General features: G+C 51.2%; 6 protein-coding genes across 6 annotated transcripts, besides 2 other annotated features; 3 read left to right on the forward strand and 3 right to left on the reverse strand.

Annotated features, from left to right (window-relative positions):
• Positions 1-376: 376 nt before the first annotated feature.
• Positions 377-2,086, reverse strand: EKO05_0000590 (low-affinity methionine permease; the record flags this gene model as incomplete). The annotated part of the gene is made up of 3 exons (XM_059635462.1): positions 377-512; positions 568-965; positions 1,013-2,086. 3 exons carry the CDS (start codon positions 2,084-2,086, stop codon positions 377-379), a joined length of 1,608 nt encoding a protein of 535 aa, XP_059491445.1.
• Positions 2,087-2,725: 639 nt separating this feature from the next.
• On the forward strand, positions 2,726-5,468 carry EKO05_0000591 (RNA helicase; the record flags this gene model as incomplete). The annotated part of the gene is made up of 4 exons (XM_038936551.1): positions 2,726-3,748; positions 3,799-4,497; positions 4,544-4,714; positions 4,764-5,468. 4 exons carry the CDS (start codon positions 2,726-2,728, stop codon positions 5,466-5,468), a joined length of 2,598 nt encoding a protein of 865 aa, XP_038803132.1.
• Positions 5,469-6,083: 615 nt separating this feature from the next.
• On the forward strand, positions 6,084-7,941 carry EKO05_0000592 (RNA helicase; the record flags this gene model as incomplete). The annotated part of the gene is made up of 2 exons (XM_038936749.1): positions 6,084-7,209; positions 7,262-7,941. The coding sequence occupies 2 exons, from the start codon at positions 6,084-6,086 to the stop codon at positions 7,939-7,941; spliced, it is 1,806 nt and encodes a 601-aa protein (XP_038803133.1).
• Positions 6,088-6,104: a tandem repeat.
• A 637-nt stretch (positions 7,942-8,578) lies between the features above and the next one.
• Positions 8,579-9,250, reverse strand: EKO05_0000593 (uncharacterized protein; the record flags this gene model as incomplete). Its single annotated transcript, XM_038944738.1, has 1 exon — positions 8,579-9,250. The coding sequence occupies one exon, from the start codon at positions 9,248-9,250 to the stop codon at positions 8,579-8,581; it is 672 nt and encodes a 223-aa protein (XP_038803134.1).
• Positions 9,251-9,617: 367 nt separating this feature from the next.
• Positions 9,618-17,617, reverse strand: EKO05_0000594 (U3 snoRNP protein; the record flags this gene model as incomplete). The annotated part of the gene is made up of 2 exons (XM_038936411.2): positions 9,618-16,167; positions 16,221-17,617. 2 exons carry the CDS (start codon positions 17,615-17,617, stop codon positions 9,618-9,620), a joined length of 7,947 nt encoding a protein of 2,648 aa, XP_038803135.2.
• A 40-nt stretch (positions 17,618-17,657) lies between these two features.
• Positions 17,658-17,682: a tandem repeat.
• Positions 17,683-17,831: 149 nt separating this feature from the next.
• Positions 17,832-19,509, forward strand: EKO05_0000595 (uncharacterized protein; the record flags this gene model as incomplete). The annotated part of the gene is made up of 2 exons (XM_038936948.1): positions 17,832-17,845; positions 17,892-19,509. 2 exons carry the CDS (start codon positions 17,832-17,834, stop codon positions 19,507-19,509), a joined length of 1,632 nt encoding a protein of 543 aa, XP_038803136.1.
• Between the last annotated feature and the right edge of the window lie 1,273 nt (positions 19,510-20,782).

Genomic DNA, 20,782 nt, shown 5'->3' on the forward strand with positions numbered 1-20,782 from the left:
AGAAGTTAATGGTTTCCAAGCCTGGATTTAGTGACTTCTTATAGGCAGTAAAGAACACGGCGTTTGTCGATCGATATGTCAGCTTTAGTTCCCCGCAAGCACGCCATATGCTCAGGCAGCCTAGTGATCGGATTTGAAATGCCATATCGTGAGACAGATGCTCCCGCGTACAGTCTGCTCCAATTGCCTGGTTCCAGTTCGCCGGTTCTGTCTGATTAGTGTTTCTCAGCTGACAAATTTGTTATGCTTCGTATGTGTTTAGTGACGTGTGAAGCCATGTCTCGTTTTGTGGTGGTCAGCAACGTTTCTGCACAACTGGAGCTTTGCAAATGTGCAATTTCGATAAGTATCTACCACCACCTAACACGAGCGCGTTTCATATAGCTACATGAACCAACTGGGTGATAGTTGTACCGTCGTCCAAGACACCAGCTTTCTCTTCTACCCGGTAACCTCTCCATCTGGGAAGCAGCTTGAGCCACACATACCAGTAGACAAACCCAAATGCAATACTGTGCGATATAGTCAATTATAAGACCATAAACCAGATGAAGAAGGGCTACTCACACGCTGATTCCGACCACGGCGTACGTTGCGTACCACATGCCTGTGTCTTTCTGATTCGCTGGCGGAAAGAATGGCGCAGCTAGTAGGGCAAGGCAAAGAGCGATGCGCAGCACTACAGCCGAGTTCCAAGCTCTGAACGGCCTCTTGAGATCGGGCCTTGAATAGCGGAGCCAGAGTAAACCAGCTGACGTTGCTAACGCAAAGATCTGGCCCGGATAGCCTTCGACCTCAAGAATGAAGGAATACACCTCGCCTGACGGTGGAAGAGCGATGACCAGCAGAGAGGGAATATAGTGGACGACAAGACCGCCAAGAGGGGCATTGAACGGCTTCGAAGATGCTAGCAGATCCGGAAAAGGCAAAAACCCTTGCCGTGCAATCTCCTGGTTGAGTCGAGCCTGCTGTACTTGAGCTCAATATATGACAGGGATTTAGGGTGGCTTACCAGCGCAAAAGTGACAACCATAACGTTACCAACGCCTGACAAAGCTACTGCAAGCGGCAATATAACTTTACCTATGGTGGCTCCGAATAGCTTTTCAAAGAACAACGCTGCAATCAGCTCCTTGCTTTCTTTGATCTCGTCCAGGGGTATAACAATAAAGTACGCGATGTTGACCAAAGAGTACAAGATGCATGCTGTGACAAGCGCAGTTATTGAAACCGATTTCAGCGTTCGAACCGGATTGCGGACCTCGTTAAGGACGTTGTTCACATTGTTGAGCCCTGCGTACGAGTAGAACACTTTGAAAAGCGCTGTCGAGATGGTACCCCAACCCCACTCGGTATCTTTCCATACATCTGCCCCAGCCGGAAAATGGCTACGTCGCCCGTCAAGCCCTTGAGGTTTAAAGACAACGACGAACAATCCAGAGAAGATCATAAATACTACCAGACCGACCTTGATCCAGCCGAGAAAATTTTGTATCGCAATGCCTGTCTTCCTGAAACAGCCGTGGACGATAGTAATTGCAGTGAGCAGTCCCACAGCCAGACTTTTGCGGAGGAAGTCGGTAGGCTCGATGTCGAACGCATAAAGCGTATATTGAGCGAAGACGATGCAATTGCTGGCTGTGAAACCTAGAAGTACCGCCTGAACAGCCATGAGTGTGCTGGCCAAGTAACGAGGCTTTCGATATGTGAATTCCAGGTAGACCTTCTCGCCACCAGATCGAGGTAGCATACAACCGTACTCTAGAGCAACAGCAAGCCCGCAAGCTGCAATGACTGCGCCGAGCACCCATAGCGAGAGACTGAGGCCAACACTTCCCACAGCCTTCACAATGACGCCAGGCGTTGCGAAGATGCCGCTGCCGATAACACGTGAGATGACGAGGATGTACGCACTGGACCACGAGATCGTTCGCCCTAGCGTCGAGGTTTCTGGCAGTACATCGTCCTCGATGGAGCGGATTGGCTCGTGAGGAAGTTGTGCATCATCGCTCTCGACGGAGGTTTTGGTGCTGTCGGTCTGTGAGAACGAAGGTGATAGTAGAGGTTGATTTTCGTGTGAAGCCATGTTGACGTGTCAAAAAGACGCGTTTCGGCAGCGTGAGTCTGGGGGAAGTCATGTTGTCTCAAGGACATGTTGCAAGGAATGCAATTGTAAGCAACGACTGCATCATCTGTTCGACGAATGTCGTGGTCGCAGGGTGTTGGTAAAGTGTGACACCTGTTCCACGACCAACGCGCTGATTGGCGCACGGAACGTTCAAACAACAGCACGCCATAGTCATGACGGCTGACGCGGTTCCCATCTGTGAAGAGCACGAGCAGACCAATAGCCTCGGCTAACAATGATTACTGAAGAAGTGCTTGTACAATCCTTGTGACTTCAAAACTGCCATTGCAGTAGCGATTGCAGTGGTTGAGCCGTGGAGCCCAGAACGAACTTCGGGATATCCGAGTGTGAATGGGGCATTCCTGCAAGCACCGGTGCACACTGCTCGCCTGTAAGCTCAGTTCCAGACCGGGGTCGCTCAAAAGAGTGCCTGTACAAGAACAAGGACATGACCACGATGAAGGTGATGGTGAAGGATAAGAGAAGGCAATGATAGAGCGGAGTAAGTGGGGCACGGCACGTGCTAGCGCGCTAACGTGTTGAGTGCTGGGCACGACGCGTCGCCTCGAAGGGACACAACAGCTCCCAACAACCACGATGAACACCAACGCAGATCGAGACTTTCACCACCCATATGAGCCGTACGATATTCAGAAACAGTTTATGAATGCAGTCTATGACTGTCTAGAGGATAGCAAGGTCGGTATTTTCGAGTCGCCAACAGGAACCGGCAAATCGTTGAGTCTAATCTGCGGCTCCCTGACTTGGCTGCGTGACCATAAACGCCGGAACTTCGAAGATGGTTTCGAGATCGACACAACGAGTATTGACGATCCGCCTTGGATGCTCGAGCATGCCCGAAACCAGCGGAAGCAGGACGCTTTCCGCCGTAGACAGGAGCTCAATGATCGTCTTGCAAAGATCAAAGCCAAAGAGAAACGCACCAAAGAGCGCTCTGCTGCCGGGGGCTCGGTCTACAAACGACAAAAAGTCGACTCAGATGACGCTAGTGAGAAGGGTGCTGAGTCACAATTCGCGCTCGAGGACTATGATTCTGATACAGAACGTGGCAGCGACGCAAAGGTTGACATGTTCAGTAGCTCTGGCCTTTCTGCAGAGACTCAAGCTTTGATGAACAAGCTCGGGTTCGATGTCGGTGAAAAGAAGGCGGAGAACAGTGATGTACTCGACGAGACGAAAATCTTCTTCTGCTCGAGGACGCATTCGCAGCTAACTCAGTTTTCAAATGAGCTAGCCAGAGTGAAGATGCCTCCTGCACTCTTGCTGGATGATAAATCAGATAGCGCTGACGTTGGCGAGTTCACGGAAGATGTTAAGCATCTGACTCTCGGTTCGAGAAAGAACTTATGCATCAATCCAAAGGTTAGTCGCCTGGGTAACGCAACAGCCATCAACGAACGATGTCTCGAACTGCAGAAATCTACCAGCAGCGAGAGCAAATGTCCTGCGTTGCCTACGAAAGACAACGAGGCTTTGTTGAACGATTTCCGTGACCATGCGCTGGCAAGGATCCATGACATTGAGGACCTAGGAGCTCTTGGCAAGAAGCTTGGAATCTGTCCATATTATGCTTCACGGCCGGCTACCAAATTCTGCGAGGTATGATGCCCTGGCAAAGAACTAAAAACGAGCTATCACTGATTGGTCAGATCATCACTCTACCGTATCCTTTGCTTCTCCAAAGATCTGCCCGCGAGGCGCTCGGTCTTTCTTTGAAGAACCACGTAGTAATCATCGACGAAGCGCATAATCTGATGGACGCTATAGCTGGAATACACTCCGTTCAGGTTTCATTGTCTCAAGTTCAGCAGGCTCGGACTCAGCTCACGGCCTATTTACAGAAGTTCAAAAACCGGCTCAAGGGCAAGAACCGCGTCTATGTTGCCCAGATCATCCGCGTTCTTGATTCCATCATCTTGTATATGCAATCGATCAGCACAAATTCGAAAGCAAATGATGGCTTGGTCCAAATAGCCTCCATTATGTCTGGCAAGGGTGTTGATCAGATCAATATCTTCAAGCTCAATGCGTATCTTCAGGAGAGTAAACTAGCGCGAAAAGTTGACGGCTACACAGCGTATGCAGACGTTATAGAAAAAGAACGCGCAGTGTCGAAACATACTGATGGCACAAGTCAAACTTCTCGGCACACTGTGCCGGTGCTTATGCACGTACAATCATTTCTCCTATCCTTGATGAATCCGTCAGCAGAAGGCCGTTTCTTTTACTCGAGGGAAGATGGTCATGAACTATTATTGCGGTACATGCTTCTCGACCCCACATATCACTTCAAAGATATCGTGGAAGACGCAAAAGCCGTGGTATTGGCAGGCGGGACAATGTCTCCAGTAAGTACCCGTCTCCGAGTGAGTTCTTGCTACTGACAACTTCTAGATGAGCGACTACGAACAACATCTTCTCCCTTACCTCGATCCTGCAAAAATTCAGACTCTGTCTTGCGGGCATGTCATACCACCATCGAATCTGCTGGCAGTGCCGATAGTGCAAGCTTTGAATGGTGCTGATTTTGATTTCACATTTGAGGGTCGGAGCAAGGAGAGTACCGTAAGTGTCTTCCAGCTGTCTATTCAAATAGTACTGACTTCCTCCATAGATCGTCAACCTCGGGCAAGCTGTCCTCAGCATGGCTCAGCACATTCCTGATGGTTTAATCGTCTTCTTCCCAAGCTACGCGTACCTGGATACCTGCATTGCGACGTGGAAACATGCGTCTGCACCGCCCACCAACTCCACTTTCTGGGATCGATTTGCGCAAACAAAGCCCATCTTTCTCGAGCAGCGCAGTGACCAGCAATCCGCAAACAAGGCCCCCGTATCAAGAGAAGCGGCTGTTGATTCCGTTCTTACCGCATATAGCGCAGCTGTCGCGTCAGGAAACGGTCGAGGCGCACTTCTCTTTGCAGTGATTGGCGGCACGCTCTCCGAAGGCATCAACTTCAGTGACACTCTAGGCCGTGGTGTCATCGTTGTGGGTCTACCCTTTCCTAATCCGCACTCAGCCGAGTGGAAAGCAAAGCTGCAGTATATCTCTTCGAAAGAGACTGCACGAGGTGGAGATGGCAAGGCCGCAGCAAGGGAGTTCTTTGAGAATGCATGTATGCGTGCTGTCAACCAATGTGTTGGCCGTGCAATCCGACACAAAGGCGACTACGCGGCGATTATGATGTTAGATAAGAGGTACGGCGGCGAACGCATCCAAAGCAAACTGCCGAAGTGGATCAGAGGGAGTTTGATGGCAGCAACGAGCGTGAAAGAAGTGGAGAGGAGACTCGATCAGTTCTTCGCTGTAAAGAGATAGAAGCGCGGATCTATGCTTTGGTGTACTCGAAGCCATGATTCTTAAGTCAACATCATGAAAAATACATAGTGGGTTGGCAATGTGAGTATGGACCAGATGCCAATAGCTGTCGATGAGTGCAACGTGCACGTCGCGCTGATGGGCGAGACTCACAACGGTACAGCAAGAATTGTTGTCTAGTTGGGCCCTAGCAATGAGCGTGCCAAAACGAAATGCAATCAGAATTCAGGCGGATATATACTGTATAATTCACCAATCATTCTTTGAATAAATGCATCCATGATAATCGAGTAACTGCTTGTGGCTCGCACATGCGTAAGTGGCTGGTGCGGTGGCGCGGTATTGTCGTCTGCTTCCAGACTAGCCTCGACACGTTCCAGGTGTCATCCCCAGGAAATCGCATCGTGGCTTTCAATTCAAAACGTTCAACCACTTCAACTTTTCGTTTCCAAACATTCCGTGGAACGTTCCGTGGAACCTTATCTGTCCACACGAGATGACATGTCTTTGAGGCTGAATTTGCAGTAAAAGAGCTGGCAAATGATGGCAGGAGTGTAGAGCGTCTGCATCTATCGATCCAGATTGGGCCTGTCGAAGTAACAAAGTTCGAGTACCATGGCATCATCATCATCATCACGGCGCACGCGCGACGATGAGCAAAGGGGTGCATATACCACGGTTGCACAGGCTGAAGAAACAGCTGCAGAATTGACAGCGCACGGGAAAGAGCTGGAACAAGATGAGCGCCAGGATCGCGATCTCGAAAGCGCGCTGTACGTAGGATCCAAACCGACTCCTGAAGATCTCCTTTTCCTGCCACGAGTCGCAGACAAGCTCCCCTATGGTGCTTTCCTCGTTGCCATTGTCGAACTTTGTGAACGCTTTGCTTATTATGGACTGGCTGGACCTTTCCAGAACTACATGGCCAACTCATACCATGATGCCAATGGACTTCCAGGCGCTCTTGGTTTGAGCCAATCTCGAGCGACCGCTCTGTCGAACTTCTTTCAATTCTGGTGCTATGTCACGCCTATCCTTGGTGCGGTGGTAGCTGATCAATACCTTGGGCGGTACCTGACAATCAAATGGTTCAGCTTAGTTTACATGGCTGGGATAGCAGTCCTGTTCGTAACAAGTCTTCCCTGGAGTATTGAGCGCGGCGCAGCATTCCCGGGCCTCCTGGCCGCAATGGTGATCATTGGGCTTGGAACAGGCGGGATCAAGAGCAATGTCAGCCCGCTCATCGCAGAGCAAGTGCGCAGTACAAGCGCCTTTGTCGAAACGAGAAGAGACGGAGAAAAAGTAATCGTCGATCCAGAGATCACAGTCCAGCGCATCTACATGATCTACTATATGTGCATAAATTTTGGCTCTGTCTCAGCAATCGCAACTACCTTGCTCGAGTTACACGTCGGGTTTTGGAGCGCTTACCTGTTACCGCTCATCATGTTCTGCGTTGGGTACGCCGTCCTAGTCTGGGGCAAAGACCGATATATTATCAAACCGCCCCAGGGTGGAGTTATTGGTAGCTGCTTCAGTGCGCTTTGGATCGCAGCGCGCAACGGGTTTGATATCGACACGGCAAGACCTTCCGCTCCGCTCAATCGAGCACGTGTCGTCTCTTGGGATGATAGCTTTATTGATGAGCTGAAAACTGCTTTGCTGGCATGTAAAGTCTTCCTCTTCTTCCCTATCTATTGGGTTGCGTATTCACAAATGCTGAACAATTTTGTTTCGCAAGGTACGTCTCGCCGAAAGCTGTATTGATAGCAGAGCTAACACACCGTCTGCAGCTGGTCAGATGCAACTGCATGGTCTCCCAAATGATATCTTGCCCAACATTGACCCAATCACCATTATTCTACTAGTGCCAGTCATAGATCGCCTGATCTATCCGTTCATACGGACGAGGCTGCATTTTGCCTTTTCGCCGATGACCCGCATTACGCTCGGTTTTTTTATCGCGGCAGCTGCTATGCTCTACGCCGGAGGACTCCAATCCTTCATCTACAACGCCCCACCCTGCTTTTCGCATCCATCTAAATGTGAAGCTGGCAGTATTGGTGGGGGCAAATTCAAGCCAAATGAGATACACATTGCGTGGCAAACACCAGCGTACATCTTAATCGCACTTAGCGAGATTCTGGCAAGTATCACTGGCCTGGAGCTGGCATATGCGAAGGCGCCGGAGAACATGAAGAGCTTCATTATGAGCTTGTTCCTTTTGACAAGTGCTGGAGGCAGTGCCTTGGGCATTCTGATCGCACCGCTAGCAAGAGATCCGTACCTGCAATGGCTTTACTTCGGACTGGCGAGTGCAGCAGCAATCGCGGGATATGTGTTCCACCGCACATTCAAGAACGTGCAGGACCAGGATGCACACCAATCTCAGAGTGTGGAAGAGTTCGAACTGAGGAGCAGAAGCAGCTTTGCAGACGATGAGGGCGTCAATCCGGATCCTAAGAATGTTTGAAGCACTTTGCTCGTCCATTGTAGCATTCACTCGGAATATGGGCTTGGCAAGATGACTTGCTTAATCATGTGGTGCATACAAACCATCAATAGCCTAGAGTGGGGTGGCTGCTGACTGCCTCGAGCAGCATGGCTGGGAGCCATCAGGTCCCACAACGATACCGAATATCGAGGGCGCTGGCACTCATTCCGTTTATTTACAAATAAAACCACCCTTATGCTGAGTGATGTTGTACGTATTTGGTGCATCTCTCATCTTGGCAGCTGGCGAGGCTGGGTGTCTGAGCCTGACTGGATGAAGTAGGATACATATGTTGGCAATGAAGAGAGCGACATTTCAAACTTCTATCAGGCGGCTGCACTATATACCGCAATCGGCTTTGTATTTGTGGCCGCGGAACGTATTGACTGGAAAAGAGCGTGATTCTAGCAGGGCGTGTGCAATAGCTCTGTGTTCTGCACCTGAAGTGGACTTAATGCCTGCGGTTCTGCTTTGGATGGGAAATGGCGTGAAACCTCCTATTCTCGAGGCCGATACAACGCCTTTTCCCTGTATGAGCATCTCCTTTGAAGTCCATGCCGATTCTCAGCCTGAAGCATACATATTGGCCGTCATCCCTCATTTCCCAGACCTTCTTTCACACAGTGAGAGCCTCGATAACCCCCCAAGCAAAACATGCCCAAGCAATCGTATCCACCGTAGCCATCCGAATCCTATGCCAACCAACCCACTCCCTCATCCACTCTACCGCCTTCTTTTCCCTTCCGGCCTCCCCACTACCCTGTATCCGTCCAGCACACAGCCCAATCAGCGCCTTGACACTCCATCCCACCAACGGAACAAACGCATAGTGCGTCGCCGCCGCCACAAGGCCAATGCCGTAAAACCTCATACTCTCCTCCCCGCCAGATTGAGATGAAGAAACGAGCAAATTGAGACTCGCAGAGACAAGAGTAAAAGTGTTGAACCCGACAACCGAGTATAGAGCAGTGTTGAAGAACGTGGTGAACCAATGCGGGACTACGACTTGCATCGCATGCTCGAGCTCTGCATACGTTTGGGATACTTCCTCAGGATTGGGTTTCTGTCCACTGACAGCTGGTGGTGAGGGTAGTGCGTTCAGGCCAAGGACGAAGCGGCTTGTTGCTGAATGGATGGGTGCTGGGCTGAGAAAGGAGGTTGTGACGAGCCATTCCATGTATGCGTGTGTGAGGGATGCGGTGCTGCCTATGAGGGGAGCGATGCGGAGCGCTGTTAGCGCTGCGGGTGTGAGCGTGAGTGTGAGGCCAAGGATGTTTGTATTTGCCATGTTGAGTATGTCTTCAGGCTGTGCTTGCAAACCGCGGGTGATTCGTGCTAGTGATGTAGTTAAAAGATATAAATTTTGGATGGAATTAGACTTATTTGTTGGCTTTTGAGTTGGTGGTGTGAGATGGATGGCGGAAGACCTAAAGCCGTGCACATCGGATTGGTTCGGACTCAGGCCGGAGAACTTCGTGATCCTTCCGTCGTCAGCAGTGCGATCATCACATTGTGAGAGAACAGGAAAATGATTACTGGGTATCTTTGCATCTGTCTACAGCAACATTTACCATGCTTTTCCTCCTAGACGCCTTGGAATGCAATGAACGCCTACAAATGCCACACAAGTTTTATACCTCGCCCGATAATTGTCACTACCATCCCCTCCTTTGACCTCGGTGCTCAGCACCCCTCTCCTTTCTCTTGACCCTCTTGATGTCGTTCCTCCTCTTCTTCTCCTTCCCCCATTTCTCCGGATCAGCCACGGCCTCGACCTTTCTCTTCCTTCTGCGCTCATCTCTGCGCTCCCTGACCGCCTTCTGCACGTCACTCATGACCTTGAGATATTCTTGTGTGCCCATACGCTTCTGTAGTGTGTTCATGGTCTCCCTTGCCTTGTCAATGAGAGCCTTGTAAAGCTCGTTCGGCTCATTGAGAGATGTGGAAGAGGCGTTGGTGTGGGCGCGCGGGATAGTAGTAGCGGGGTCGACAAGGGTATTGAATGTTGTGAGGAGGTGTGGGAGCGAGGTGGTGAGGGGTTCCAGAGGGAACTTAGCCGCCATCGTTTCGAGAAGATTCATGATTGCGGTTTTGGCATTCATGGAGCTTGTGTCGCGGCGGATAATACCGGAAAGGCGGATCATGAGACGGTGGATGGCCGCGGGTGGAGTCTTCTTGCTGATAGTAACGTCCTCTTCTGAAGAAGCGTCGTCATCCGCGGCATTTGTCTCTGGTACTTCCTCGACCTCATCTTCGTCGTCGGCATTGTGCCACTGCCACTTCGCGTCATTGACGGCCAAGCATCTCGCCAAGAAGGCAATGTTCTTGACACTTTGCGTACACAGTTGTTCTGACACATCTGGGTTGAGCAAATTCCTCAGCGAAGCATTGGTGAGCTGAATCATGTTTTGTTCGGCCAATTGCAAGCCGCCAGATCCCTTGAGCGGAAGCGCGCCGAGGCCAACGTCCTTGTTGGTGATGGCGAGATGAGCAAAGTATGTGCCCATCAATTCAGCAGCTTTGAGCTTGACCCAAGCGTGGGGATATGAAACGCTTACCTGGACTGCAGTCCACAGGCCCTCCTTGTCGGCAGAGAGCATCGTATCTTGATACTTCTTGCAGATTTTTGAGATAAGGGTCAATGAGTAATATAGGAGTTCCCAGTCATCCTCATCGCGCCGCGCCAGAGACTCGTCAATTGTAGAATCAAGTCCGTCCAGCACATATGATAATTCCTTCGGCTCATCATCTTCAGTGTCAAGCGCTTCGAAATAGAAGCCCCAACACTGAATGCCAAGGCGCTTCAGACCGGTATTCTCGCCTTGCTCGAGCCAACTCTTTAGATCGTTCGTAAAGTTTTGCAGCCGCTTTTCGCTCGCATGCTGGAACAAACGTTTCACAAGTAAACTGGCAAGCTCTCTACATTTGGCGGAGTCATCATTGGCAAGCGTGTTGATGAGCGGTAGGAAGATCATGCCATGGTAATCGAACTGTGCCTTCTCCGGGAACCTGGGCAGAGCTTTGGTAATGATGAGGTCCAAGGCTTCCATGACCGACTGCCGACCTTCAACGTGTTCATAGCGCAAATTCTTGAGCAAGAACTCCATGGACTTCTTGAAGCGCTTCTCGCTCTGTGTGTACGACGTCAGGAACTGAAAGTAGTGGCTCCGAGCCAAATCTCTGGCTGATCTTGTCTGGTTGGTAACCATCATCTCTGCAACCTTGTCCATGGCTTCATACACCTCGGGTACGTCAATGCGACGACTCATGACAGCTTTCAGGAAACCAAAGCTTACACCCTGGCGGTCAAGCTCATCCAGGTCCGGCAGTAAACGCTTGATCAGGTGACCGATATCTCGCTCGCGGATAACCACGTTGGGTCTCTCACGAAGCACAGCTGCTACTAGTTTAAGTGAAGCCTGCGCAAGCTCGGTGTTCGATGAGTGGGCACCCTTGATCGCCCGCACAGCTTCATCAACATACACAGGACAATTGGCATCCATCTCGTCCATGGGTACTTTGATGATAGCAGTAAGTAGACGAACAGCTGACACTTGCACTTCCTCTTGCCCTTGTACCATCGTGTCGCCGATGATCGGCAGGAACCCAGCCAGATTTTGTGGCGTCTGGAGGTCATCATGCTTACGAAGTACAGTCCTTAGGATATCCAAGCTGAAGCGTGTGATCTTGTAGATGTACGATGACGTTGACAAACGCGCTCCGGACTTGGCAGCGCCCCTTCTGTTGACGAGAAATCGCCTCAACTTCGGATCCGTCTTGTCACCCTTCTGTGTTGTTGCGCTAGCTCTGTATACTTCCTGGATCAGTTCGTAGCAGAAAACGAGAATGTCTCTGCTGTAGACTGTTGGGTTTTGCAAGATACCCAGGCCGATACGACGCAGTAGCTCATCGATCTTCTGCACCATCTTCGCGTTGATCCTTTCGAGAAGCAAGGACTTGACCGGATTGATGAGTTTGATGAGATGAGCAGGAGTGCTTGAGCGGGAGATGATGTCCATTGTGTCGAAGCTCTTGCTGCTCTTTACCTCCTTCATCTTGCTGATGTATTCTTCTGCGTCCTTTTCTTGTCCAGTAACGCCGAAGGTGTCATCCATCACGATGTCGACAACATCCGCAACGCAATAGTCGAGGTCACCGGGTTTCAGCTGGCTGGCCATGTTAACCAGAATGTAGTGCAGAGTGTAAGACAGCACGTGTAACTGGTAACCTCGCTGAAGCGCAGTGCGCAAAGCCTTGAGAATGAAGCCAACGTAGTTTGGTCCAGTGAGCACAGCGATCTCACTCAGAGTCTTCCTTGACTGGTCACGACTCTCTTGTGTTCGACTCTTGAGGATGTGGCAGATGTCCAGCAGAACGCCAGGAAGGCGTCCCTCGATCTCTGTGGATGGAAGAACAAGGAGAACCTTCGTCAGCGCGACCGCGACAGGTACACGTAAACTAGTCGTTGCTTCGTCTTTCTTGTGGAGGAAAGCTGTCAAGTCTGGCAAAAAGTTGTTGACAAGGTCCTTAGTAAGCTTGTCTTGTTGTGGGAGTGTTTTCGATAGTGTGGAGGTAGGGGTATCGATGTCCATCACGTCCGCATTAGCGCCTGGCTCTGCTTCTGGAGTGTCATCGGTATCTGCTGCGGGTTGTGAGGCAGTAACATATCCCTTCTTTCTTCCAGCTTGATTGAGACCATCCATGAGGCCACCAATCAGTCGCACAATAGCTTTCTGCATGTCTTCTTTACTGGTCAGATAGCCGATGTAGCGCTTGAAAAGGGATCTGAACTGAGGCCACTCCAGCCATTCGACCAAGGCAGCAAGAGTACGGATTGTTTCTCCAGCAAGGTTGTCGGCACTATCATCGTCTGCTTTGTTGAACACGAAATGCTCCAACAACGGCAAGAGGATATGGTAGGTGTTTCCCGGCTGCAAATGGGAAGCGTTAGCAGCCAATCGGCGAAGAGCCCTCAGCCTTCGATGGCCTTGGATGTGCAACACGTTGCTGAAGAAAGAAGCCTCCTCATCATCCGAGACAAGGGCGTACAGGTCAGCGACCGGAGCCCAGTCGCGATGGCTCTTCACCAGCTGTTCTGTAACAGCCAGGAACTCTGTCCTAACAAGCTCGGACTGCTCACGCATTCCGTGCTGTATCCCGGGTATAATCGCAGCAGTGATGAAAGCTCTAAAGTCGTCATCTTGAGAAACTTCGATGAACCTGCGCAGTGTCGATGATGCGTTCACTCGAATGCTCAATTCGTCGTTGTCTTTGATGAAGTAGAGCATATTGTACACCAATGGCTTCCACTGCATGAGCGAGAACGACCGATAGCCCTGGTCGTTGATCTGGTTGAAGGCTTGTGAACGACGCTCGAAGTCAGGTTCGTCCACCCGTCCTTTTGCGAACGAGTTGAGTTCTTGACAGAGCTTTGCAACGTCTGCCAATTCCTCTCTGTTTCCAGACAGGTCCTGAACGACGTCGCAAAGAACACTGCGAGCAGATCGGTCCTGGAAGAAAGCGAACATAGGACATATAGCATCGTAGATACCATTGAAAAGCTCTCCTAAGCTTTTTGCGTCACACCGTTGGATAAACTCGTGCAGGATCTTGAGTAAGCCGAGTTTCGTCCTCGGATTGACCCGCTTCGATGGCTGTCGGATAAGGAAAGTTGCGATCTCGATCATGCTACGGGACTCAGTCGATCCAACAACGTGAGGCGCGAGGTCGGCAATAGCCAAAACTCCTGACTCGAGCACTTCTTTGCTGGGGCTTTTCCGGAGAAGGCCACCTACTCGACTCAAAATCGCGTTTGAGTATGGCTGGATGATATCCGTATGGATGCGATTCCGCTGGAGCTTTGCATCTACAGATGTAGACTGTTCCTCTGTAGCGACAAGTGAAAAGATGTTGCGGAGGATGTCATCCAGAACGAACTGCTTCACTTCATCCTTAGCCGAAGGTACGTCCAGGCAGTCGATGATCTTGATGAGAATTTCCTTGTTGTGTTCGACGAGGAAAGGTGCTGTTGATGTGGCCTTTGACCATGATGCAAACAGTCGAAGAAGACCGGAGATGGACTGAGCAGTCTCGATAGGGAACTGTTCCAACCTTGGTTCGACAAGCTCTTTGACGATTGCTGCTGTATATGGGTACCAGTTGAAGTCCGGACAACTTTCAAACAGCCTAGCCAAAGATTGTAGGGCGCGTTGGCGGACAGTTCTCAGCAGTGAAACCTGGAACTTACGGCTATCGTCAACGTCGGCCTCCTCTCCTACCAATGCGGCTGCCTGCAGATCTCGTGACGCTTTGACGAGACAATACATGATGGGATCCACGACGTCGACGGTAAATGGTGTGAATGTCGTCTTAAACGTACTGAGCAAGTCATCGAGCATGTTCAACATACCAACCTGCTTGCGAGTGTCAATCAAATCCTTGCGTAATAAGTCCTCATCGAGTGCGCCATCTTCAAGGACGGATGCACCACTGAGAGGGCCAAACGCGATGCTCAGGAATTGGTGAATGGCGTCATCCCCGAATCTGTTCTTCAGTCCAATGAACACGGACTTCCTCTTCGACTCCAGCCCTCGCTTGCCCGCAATGACTTTGCCGTACAGTAGTCGCAGGATGATGGGTAGAACTTCTGCGAGATCACTGTCCTGGATCTTGCCTTCGCTGAGGAAAACAGGAAGTTCATCGCGAAAGCGAGCATCGTCAAGTAAGCCAAGCAGCTCTTCCTGGTACGGTGTCACTGCACGGTCTTTCCATGTTAGGAGCGCCTGAAGAGCGGTTTTCTGAATTTCGACATCGCCGTTGCTCAATAACGATAGTAGAGCCTCGCGGACCTCACTAGATCGGAAAAGAACCTTCGGGTTATTGAACTTTGAGAAGACAGACAACATAGCTTTCTGATCCTTTCGCGACCATCGTTGTTGTGTTGACACAGGTATCTCATCGATCATATCGTCCTCATCCTGAATCTCCGCAACCGGCTGGTCCAGCGCCCAGTCTAGGAGGACAGGTACAAGGAGACGCGAACGTTTCTCGGCGACTTGCGGTAACGCATTCAGCAGACGTAAAGCTTGTGTCCTACTGAAAGAATTGATGAAGGAAACCTGTGGGTGCTTGCTGTCGAACGTTACCTCAAGCTTGTCGTCAATGTTGTACGATAGCTCTTGATTGTTGGAAACGAGGTCTTGCAATCGGAATATGTTGGTACACTCGAACTCGTTTGCATACCGCTTCTGCGCAGTGTTCTTAGCGAGCCCACTTGCGGAGTTTTCTAAGCTCTCCGGTTCACCAAGCCAGGCAAAGGCAATTTGCGAGACAAAGCCTTCGCCTTCTTTGGTGTCGCATATGGCTTTGAGTGCTGCACAAGTGTCGTCCCAGACTGACGCCATTCTCACATGTAACAGGCCGAAGCAGAATGTGGGTATCGCCTCGCCCATCCACTCATCTGCGCAAATCTCAGGATAAAGCTTCGCCAACTGACCTATGCGCATTGAAATGGAGCGTTGGTTCTCGAGATCCAGTGGTGTCTGCTCTATCATCATCGCAACGGATATGATGTTTTGCAGCTTCTCACTCTTGCCTGCAATGATCTCCAGAATATAGATGGCTGTCAACCTCATGTCGTGAGATGGTGAACCCAGGCAACGCATGAGTTGGCGCTTTAAAGGCTCCATATGAGGGCCGCTCGTTGAAATGGCCTTTTTCTTCTTTTGCATTAAACTGAACAGCGCCTTCCAGAACGAAAGGGAATGCGCATAAACCGGTGTGGCTTGACACAGTGAAGGCCACAAATCAAGCGCAAAAGTCTGATCGTCGACTGACTTATCCACCAGGTACTGGAGGCCCTTTCCAGTGCCAAATATATCGGTCTTGCGAGCCTTTCCAGTCGAATCCACTCGTATAGCCGTTCCTAATAGTTCCTTGAGTTCGTCCCAGATGCTTGTTGTCTTGTCTTCGGGTACGGCAAGAATCTCCAGTGCATCAAGTAAGGCGTTGCAATGGTAGGTGGACTTATCCAAATCTGCCTCTTCTGTCTGCACCTTGGAGAGCTCATGGAAGGGGCTGTCGAGAAGCGCTTGCCAACGGTCTGACGTGTGAACGGCACCCGCGGATATAGTGCCGCTCTGATAGAGTTGAGGAAGTATGATGCAAAGCTCCGGTCCATGTTCGTGCGCCTTCTGAGCAACAAATCTGCATAGCAAGATTAGTAAAGCAACTGGGTCGGTGCGGGAAGGTCAACTTACCGCTTGAAGTATGGCAGCAGGAGAGTCTTGAACCTTTCAGCGCCAAGCTCCGCAAACATGTTGCAGAAGGGTAAAAAGTATCTGTCCCAAGACCCTTTGGTGAGGCCTTCTAGCAGCTTCTCGTAGGGTATCGCGGCATCGAGGGCGCAGTATTGGAACACAACGGCAGTCGCTGACAGAAGGTCCCAGGCTTCGGTAGACTCGAGGTCTGCCATGTTCTTTGCTGCGCTAAGCACATGATCGAGAGAAGCAAGCACAGGTTTCCAGTCCTGGACACGGGAACCTCTCCGAACACCACAGACGATGAACAGCAATCGTGATGACAACGCCGCATGGTGCGAACTGGCTGACTGAATTTGAGCAAGAATGATGTCGAGAAGGGGGTTGAAGTTTTCCGCATCCGTGTGGTGGATGACTGCGGTGACGACGCCCACCAGAACTGGTTCGAGCGGTGGTGTTTGCAAAGACACATAATCGTCGTGGTACGCCTCGGCCAACAATGCCTGGAGTATTGCTGTAGCGCTGGAGTGAATGCCGCGGTGTATCCCCTTGAGCGAGTCTGCGAGCAGGAACATTATCCCCTGCTGGAACTCATAGTCCTTCTCGTTATCCTGTAGCTCTTTCAACTGCCCAGAGATGCGTCTGACGATCAATCTAAGGGGTGTCTTGTCTCGGTGGTATGCGGCTCCGGCTTTGCGGACGAGGAAGCTGAGTGACTCTGCGGCAAAACGCGCGACAAATGCTTTCTGTTGTGCGCGTCCCAGCAGTGGCGATATCAGATCAAATGTTGGCCGGAGATCTGGTACCAGAAGCCTGGAGAGGTACTTGAAGAGCCATGCCAGGCAGGTGAAGCTCCACTCTATTACTTCGATTTCGGCATGGGTAGCCGCCAGGTGCGCCACGGTCTTGACGACCCTCTCAAAGTGCTTCTCGAACTGCTCGCCCAGGTCGTGTGCCAGGTGTGCGAGTAGACTGAGCAAAGGCTCCTCGCTGTATTTCTCGCCTTTCTCTATGAACTCAACGAGCAGGTCGATTATGCGGTCGCTGTGGTGGAGAACTTGCGGAAGGCTATCGCACAGCGGCGACACCTTGCGGGAGAAGTGCACAAAGTTTTCCGACAGGTTAAGTTCTTTCCACTCCAAGAAGGAGTCTCTGAAGTACGAAAAGGTGCTTTCGAGTTCGGCATCGTCGATAATGGCGTTGCGACCGCGGCGCACGGGTTCGATTTTGAGCTCTGCAATGCGCTGCGAAAAGCCCTTGAAGCGGTGGTTGCGCGACGACTGCGTGCCGCCTTTGGTTCGTTTCGGCGCGCGCACCTTCGAGGACGGCTTGGAGGACGACCTCGCGCCGGGCCTGGCGGGCTTTGCGGAGGGTTTGCCAGTTGCACCCCGCGACATTGCTGGCATATCTTGTGAGGAAGATGCGGCAGAGCGAAGTCTGGGTGGCTGCTGGCTGCTGGCTGCCGTCGCCAAAGTCTCCACAGAATTTCTTACTAGCGCGTCTGCACTTTTTGGCGCATGAGCGCCCAAGCTCCCTGCGGACTTTGGGGCAAGAACCTCTGAAGCCTCTAAACATCAAGAGCTGCCACCGCAGTCTCATTACATCATCATCATGGCCTCCAAGATGTAAGCTTCACGTCCCTCACCAGACTCTGCGCTGACACGATCACAGCGTGGTCATTGGCGATGTAGACGGCCAATTCCAGCCCGTCTTCCAGAAAGTAAACGCGCTGCACGCCAAGAACAACTTTGCATTTGCCCTCATCGTTGGCAACCTCTTTAACAGCACGCAAAGCTCTAGTGATGTAGCTGAGCCGAGTGTGCAGTCGCTTGTGGACGGTACAATCGAGGTTGCGCTGCCGACTTACTTTGTCCTTGGCAGCCATGCCCTACCACCTGCCGTTGTACAGAAATTGCAGTCCTCAGACGACGAATTGTGCCACAATCTACATTTTCTGGGCAAGCGGACAACTATGAAGACTTCAGAGGGGATTCGCATCGTTGCACTTGGCGGCCAAATGGACCCCAACATCATTGCTGGCCAATCCAAAGACAAGTATCCGCCATTCTATGGCGAGACAGATGCAAAGATCCTTCGCGGAGCAACAACAGCCGACATACTCATTACCAGTGATTGGCCGGAGGGTATTCAGAAGCGTTCCAAGGTTGAAGTTGGTGGAGAGGCTTCCCCATCGACACAACAGTGCATTGCCGACCTCGACATAGTTCTCAAGCCAAAGTACCATTTCTCAGCGTCCGGTGGCTCATTCTGGGAGCGAGAGCCATTTTTCCACACACCGAGTGATGACACCGACAACCTCTATCCTGTCACTAGGTTCATCAGCCTAGCTGCATACGGCAATCCCAGCAAGCAGAAGTGGATATATGCCTTCTCCTTAGATCCAGCAGCAAGCAATCCAGTCGCTCCTCCATCTGGCTCTACAGTCTGTCCTCTTGTCTTGTCAGAGAAAAAGCGAGCCGCACCGGGGCCACGAGAGCAGGCTTTGGTATACGACGACGGCAACCAAGGAGGCAGGAGATCGCACAAACGGCGCAAGGGTGAGCCCCGAGGGCCGTTGACTGCAGCCGAGTGCTTCTTCTGTCTCGCCAACGAGAATATTGCAATACATTTGGTAACCTCCATTGGCGACAGCTCATACGTGACCACAGCGAGAGGGCCCCTATCAACATCACAGACCTATCCGAAGCTCGGCTTCCCATGTCATATGCTCATCATTCCTTTCTCACACCAACCGACACTCGCTGCGATGGAAGAGGAGGAACGTCTTGCCACCTACGCAGAGATGCAGAAATACCGAGTGGCTATGAACAGCATGTTAAATTCAGTTGCTGGCGAAGAGTACGGCTCTGTGGCGTGGGAGGTGAGCAAGTCGAGTCTGCCACACACGCACTGGCAATACCTTCCGGTACCAGCAGATCTCATACGCAAGGGTCTGGTCGAAGCTGCCTTCAAAGCATTGGCCGAGAATCTGCATTGGCCGGCTTTCACAAAGGAAGATGTCGGCGATGGGTTTGAGGAGACGAGCGATTTTTTTAGGGTTCTGGTATGGGATCCGAAGAACGACCCTGCGAAGCAGTCGAGTCTGGTCATGCGCTTTGACGAGAAGATCCGCTTTCACAACCAGTTTGGTCGAGAGGTGCTGGCGAAGCTCCTAAGGCTTGACAAGAGAATCGATTGGAAAGACTGTGGCCAAACACAGCCAGAGGAAGAGAAGGATGTGGAAATGTTCAAGGAAGCCTTCAAGAGCTTCGACTTCGCCGCGGAGTAGAGTACCGTTGAATCCGTATCTACGAGGCGAATGTACGCATACCGTCCCTGCACCAGCGGAGTAATTGAACATACGGCGGCCACCGACGGGGATTCGAAGATGGTACCATGTCCTTCCTATAGAAGAGCCGGCTCTACACGACATCTCCTGAATCCGGCACACGCTGATTTGATTCCTTCAAGCAAGCCTATCAAGCATTGTTCAGATACTGCCGAGCCTGAGGGTCATGTCATACATGCTCGAAACGGCATTTTCGTCAAACAGCCGTCGAACGCAGCACTAAAGGGTTGGCACTGCAAGCTCTGGCTGGATCGATCCATCCAATGCTTGTTCCCGTAGAGCCGGGTCAGTCTTGCCACGCGACCTGTTGCATCTATGTTGAAGACACTGTTGAATTTGAAAAGACAAAAATACCTTTCCAGGTTGTCTACGACAAACACGAGGATCTCAGTAAGCTTGCGCGATGTGGTTGATAACGTACGGCTTGGCGCTCCCTTTTCGAGCCGAGCCATCCCACTTCTAGCCAAGAAGGCACTTGGCACCCAAGACCTTAAACTATCGTATGCATGCTAACGCGGGGTAAGATCTCGCATCTCGTCCCTGGCTGTTACAATTCGGCAGTTTAGCAGGGTTCCGCTCACGTTCTTCACCGCTTGTGTGTTAAGGCACCGCGTCCTCACGTTCCGCCGTCCTGGTTATCTATTCGCTATCTCACCTTCCACTAACAATGCTGAGCATCCTCGCGCCGAACCGCCGAACCGCCGTGTGTCCCGCCAGTTTCATCTACGGTGCCAATCAAATAGTGACCTGCATACAACGCCCGAAAACAGAGAGCCAATTAGATAAGGCGATAAGAGCACCTGCACCCAACCTTCCTAAACCTTCGTCAATATGCTGTTCGAAAGTCTTGTAATCTTCCGAATACCCAGTCAGCGAACAAGGTATGCAGCTGAGGTCGGCCCCGAGTCCCTTCATGGAAGTTGCGGCGTTGCTGTATCAAGCAGACTGCGGATGATCAGGTACGCATCGTCTACTTCTCCCGAATAGGTAGAGGATGTGCAAGGCTTTGCATCTTGGCCAAGGTCTTCACCTGCCACTCTGGGACCGTGAGAGCGCTGGTGCATGTACGAGCGTGGTACTATACTGAAGGACCCAGTAAACTACAAGCGCGTGGCTCCGAGAGCTGTTATCATTGGTATGATGATTGGTACACTTGGTCTTTGTCCGTGAATTTGCTATTCTGTTCCAAAGATTACTGCTTAACACGTCAGGA

The sequence above is a fragment of the Ascochyta rabiei genome, chromosome 1 (assembly GCF_004011695.2).
Source record: "Ascochyta rabiei chromosome 1, complete sequence".
Taxonomy (NCBI): Eukaryota; Fungi; Ascomycota; class Dothideomycetes; order Pleosporales; family Didymellaceae; genus Ascochyta; species Ascochyta rabiei.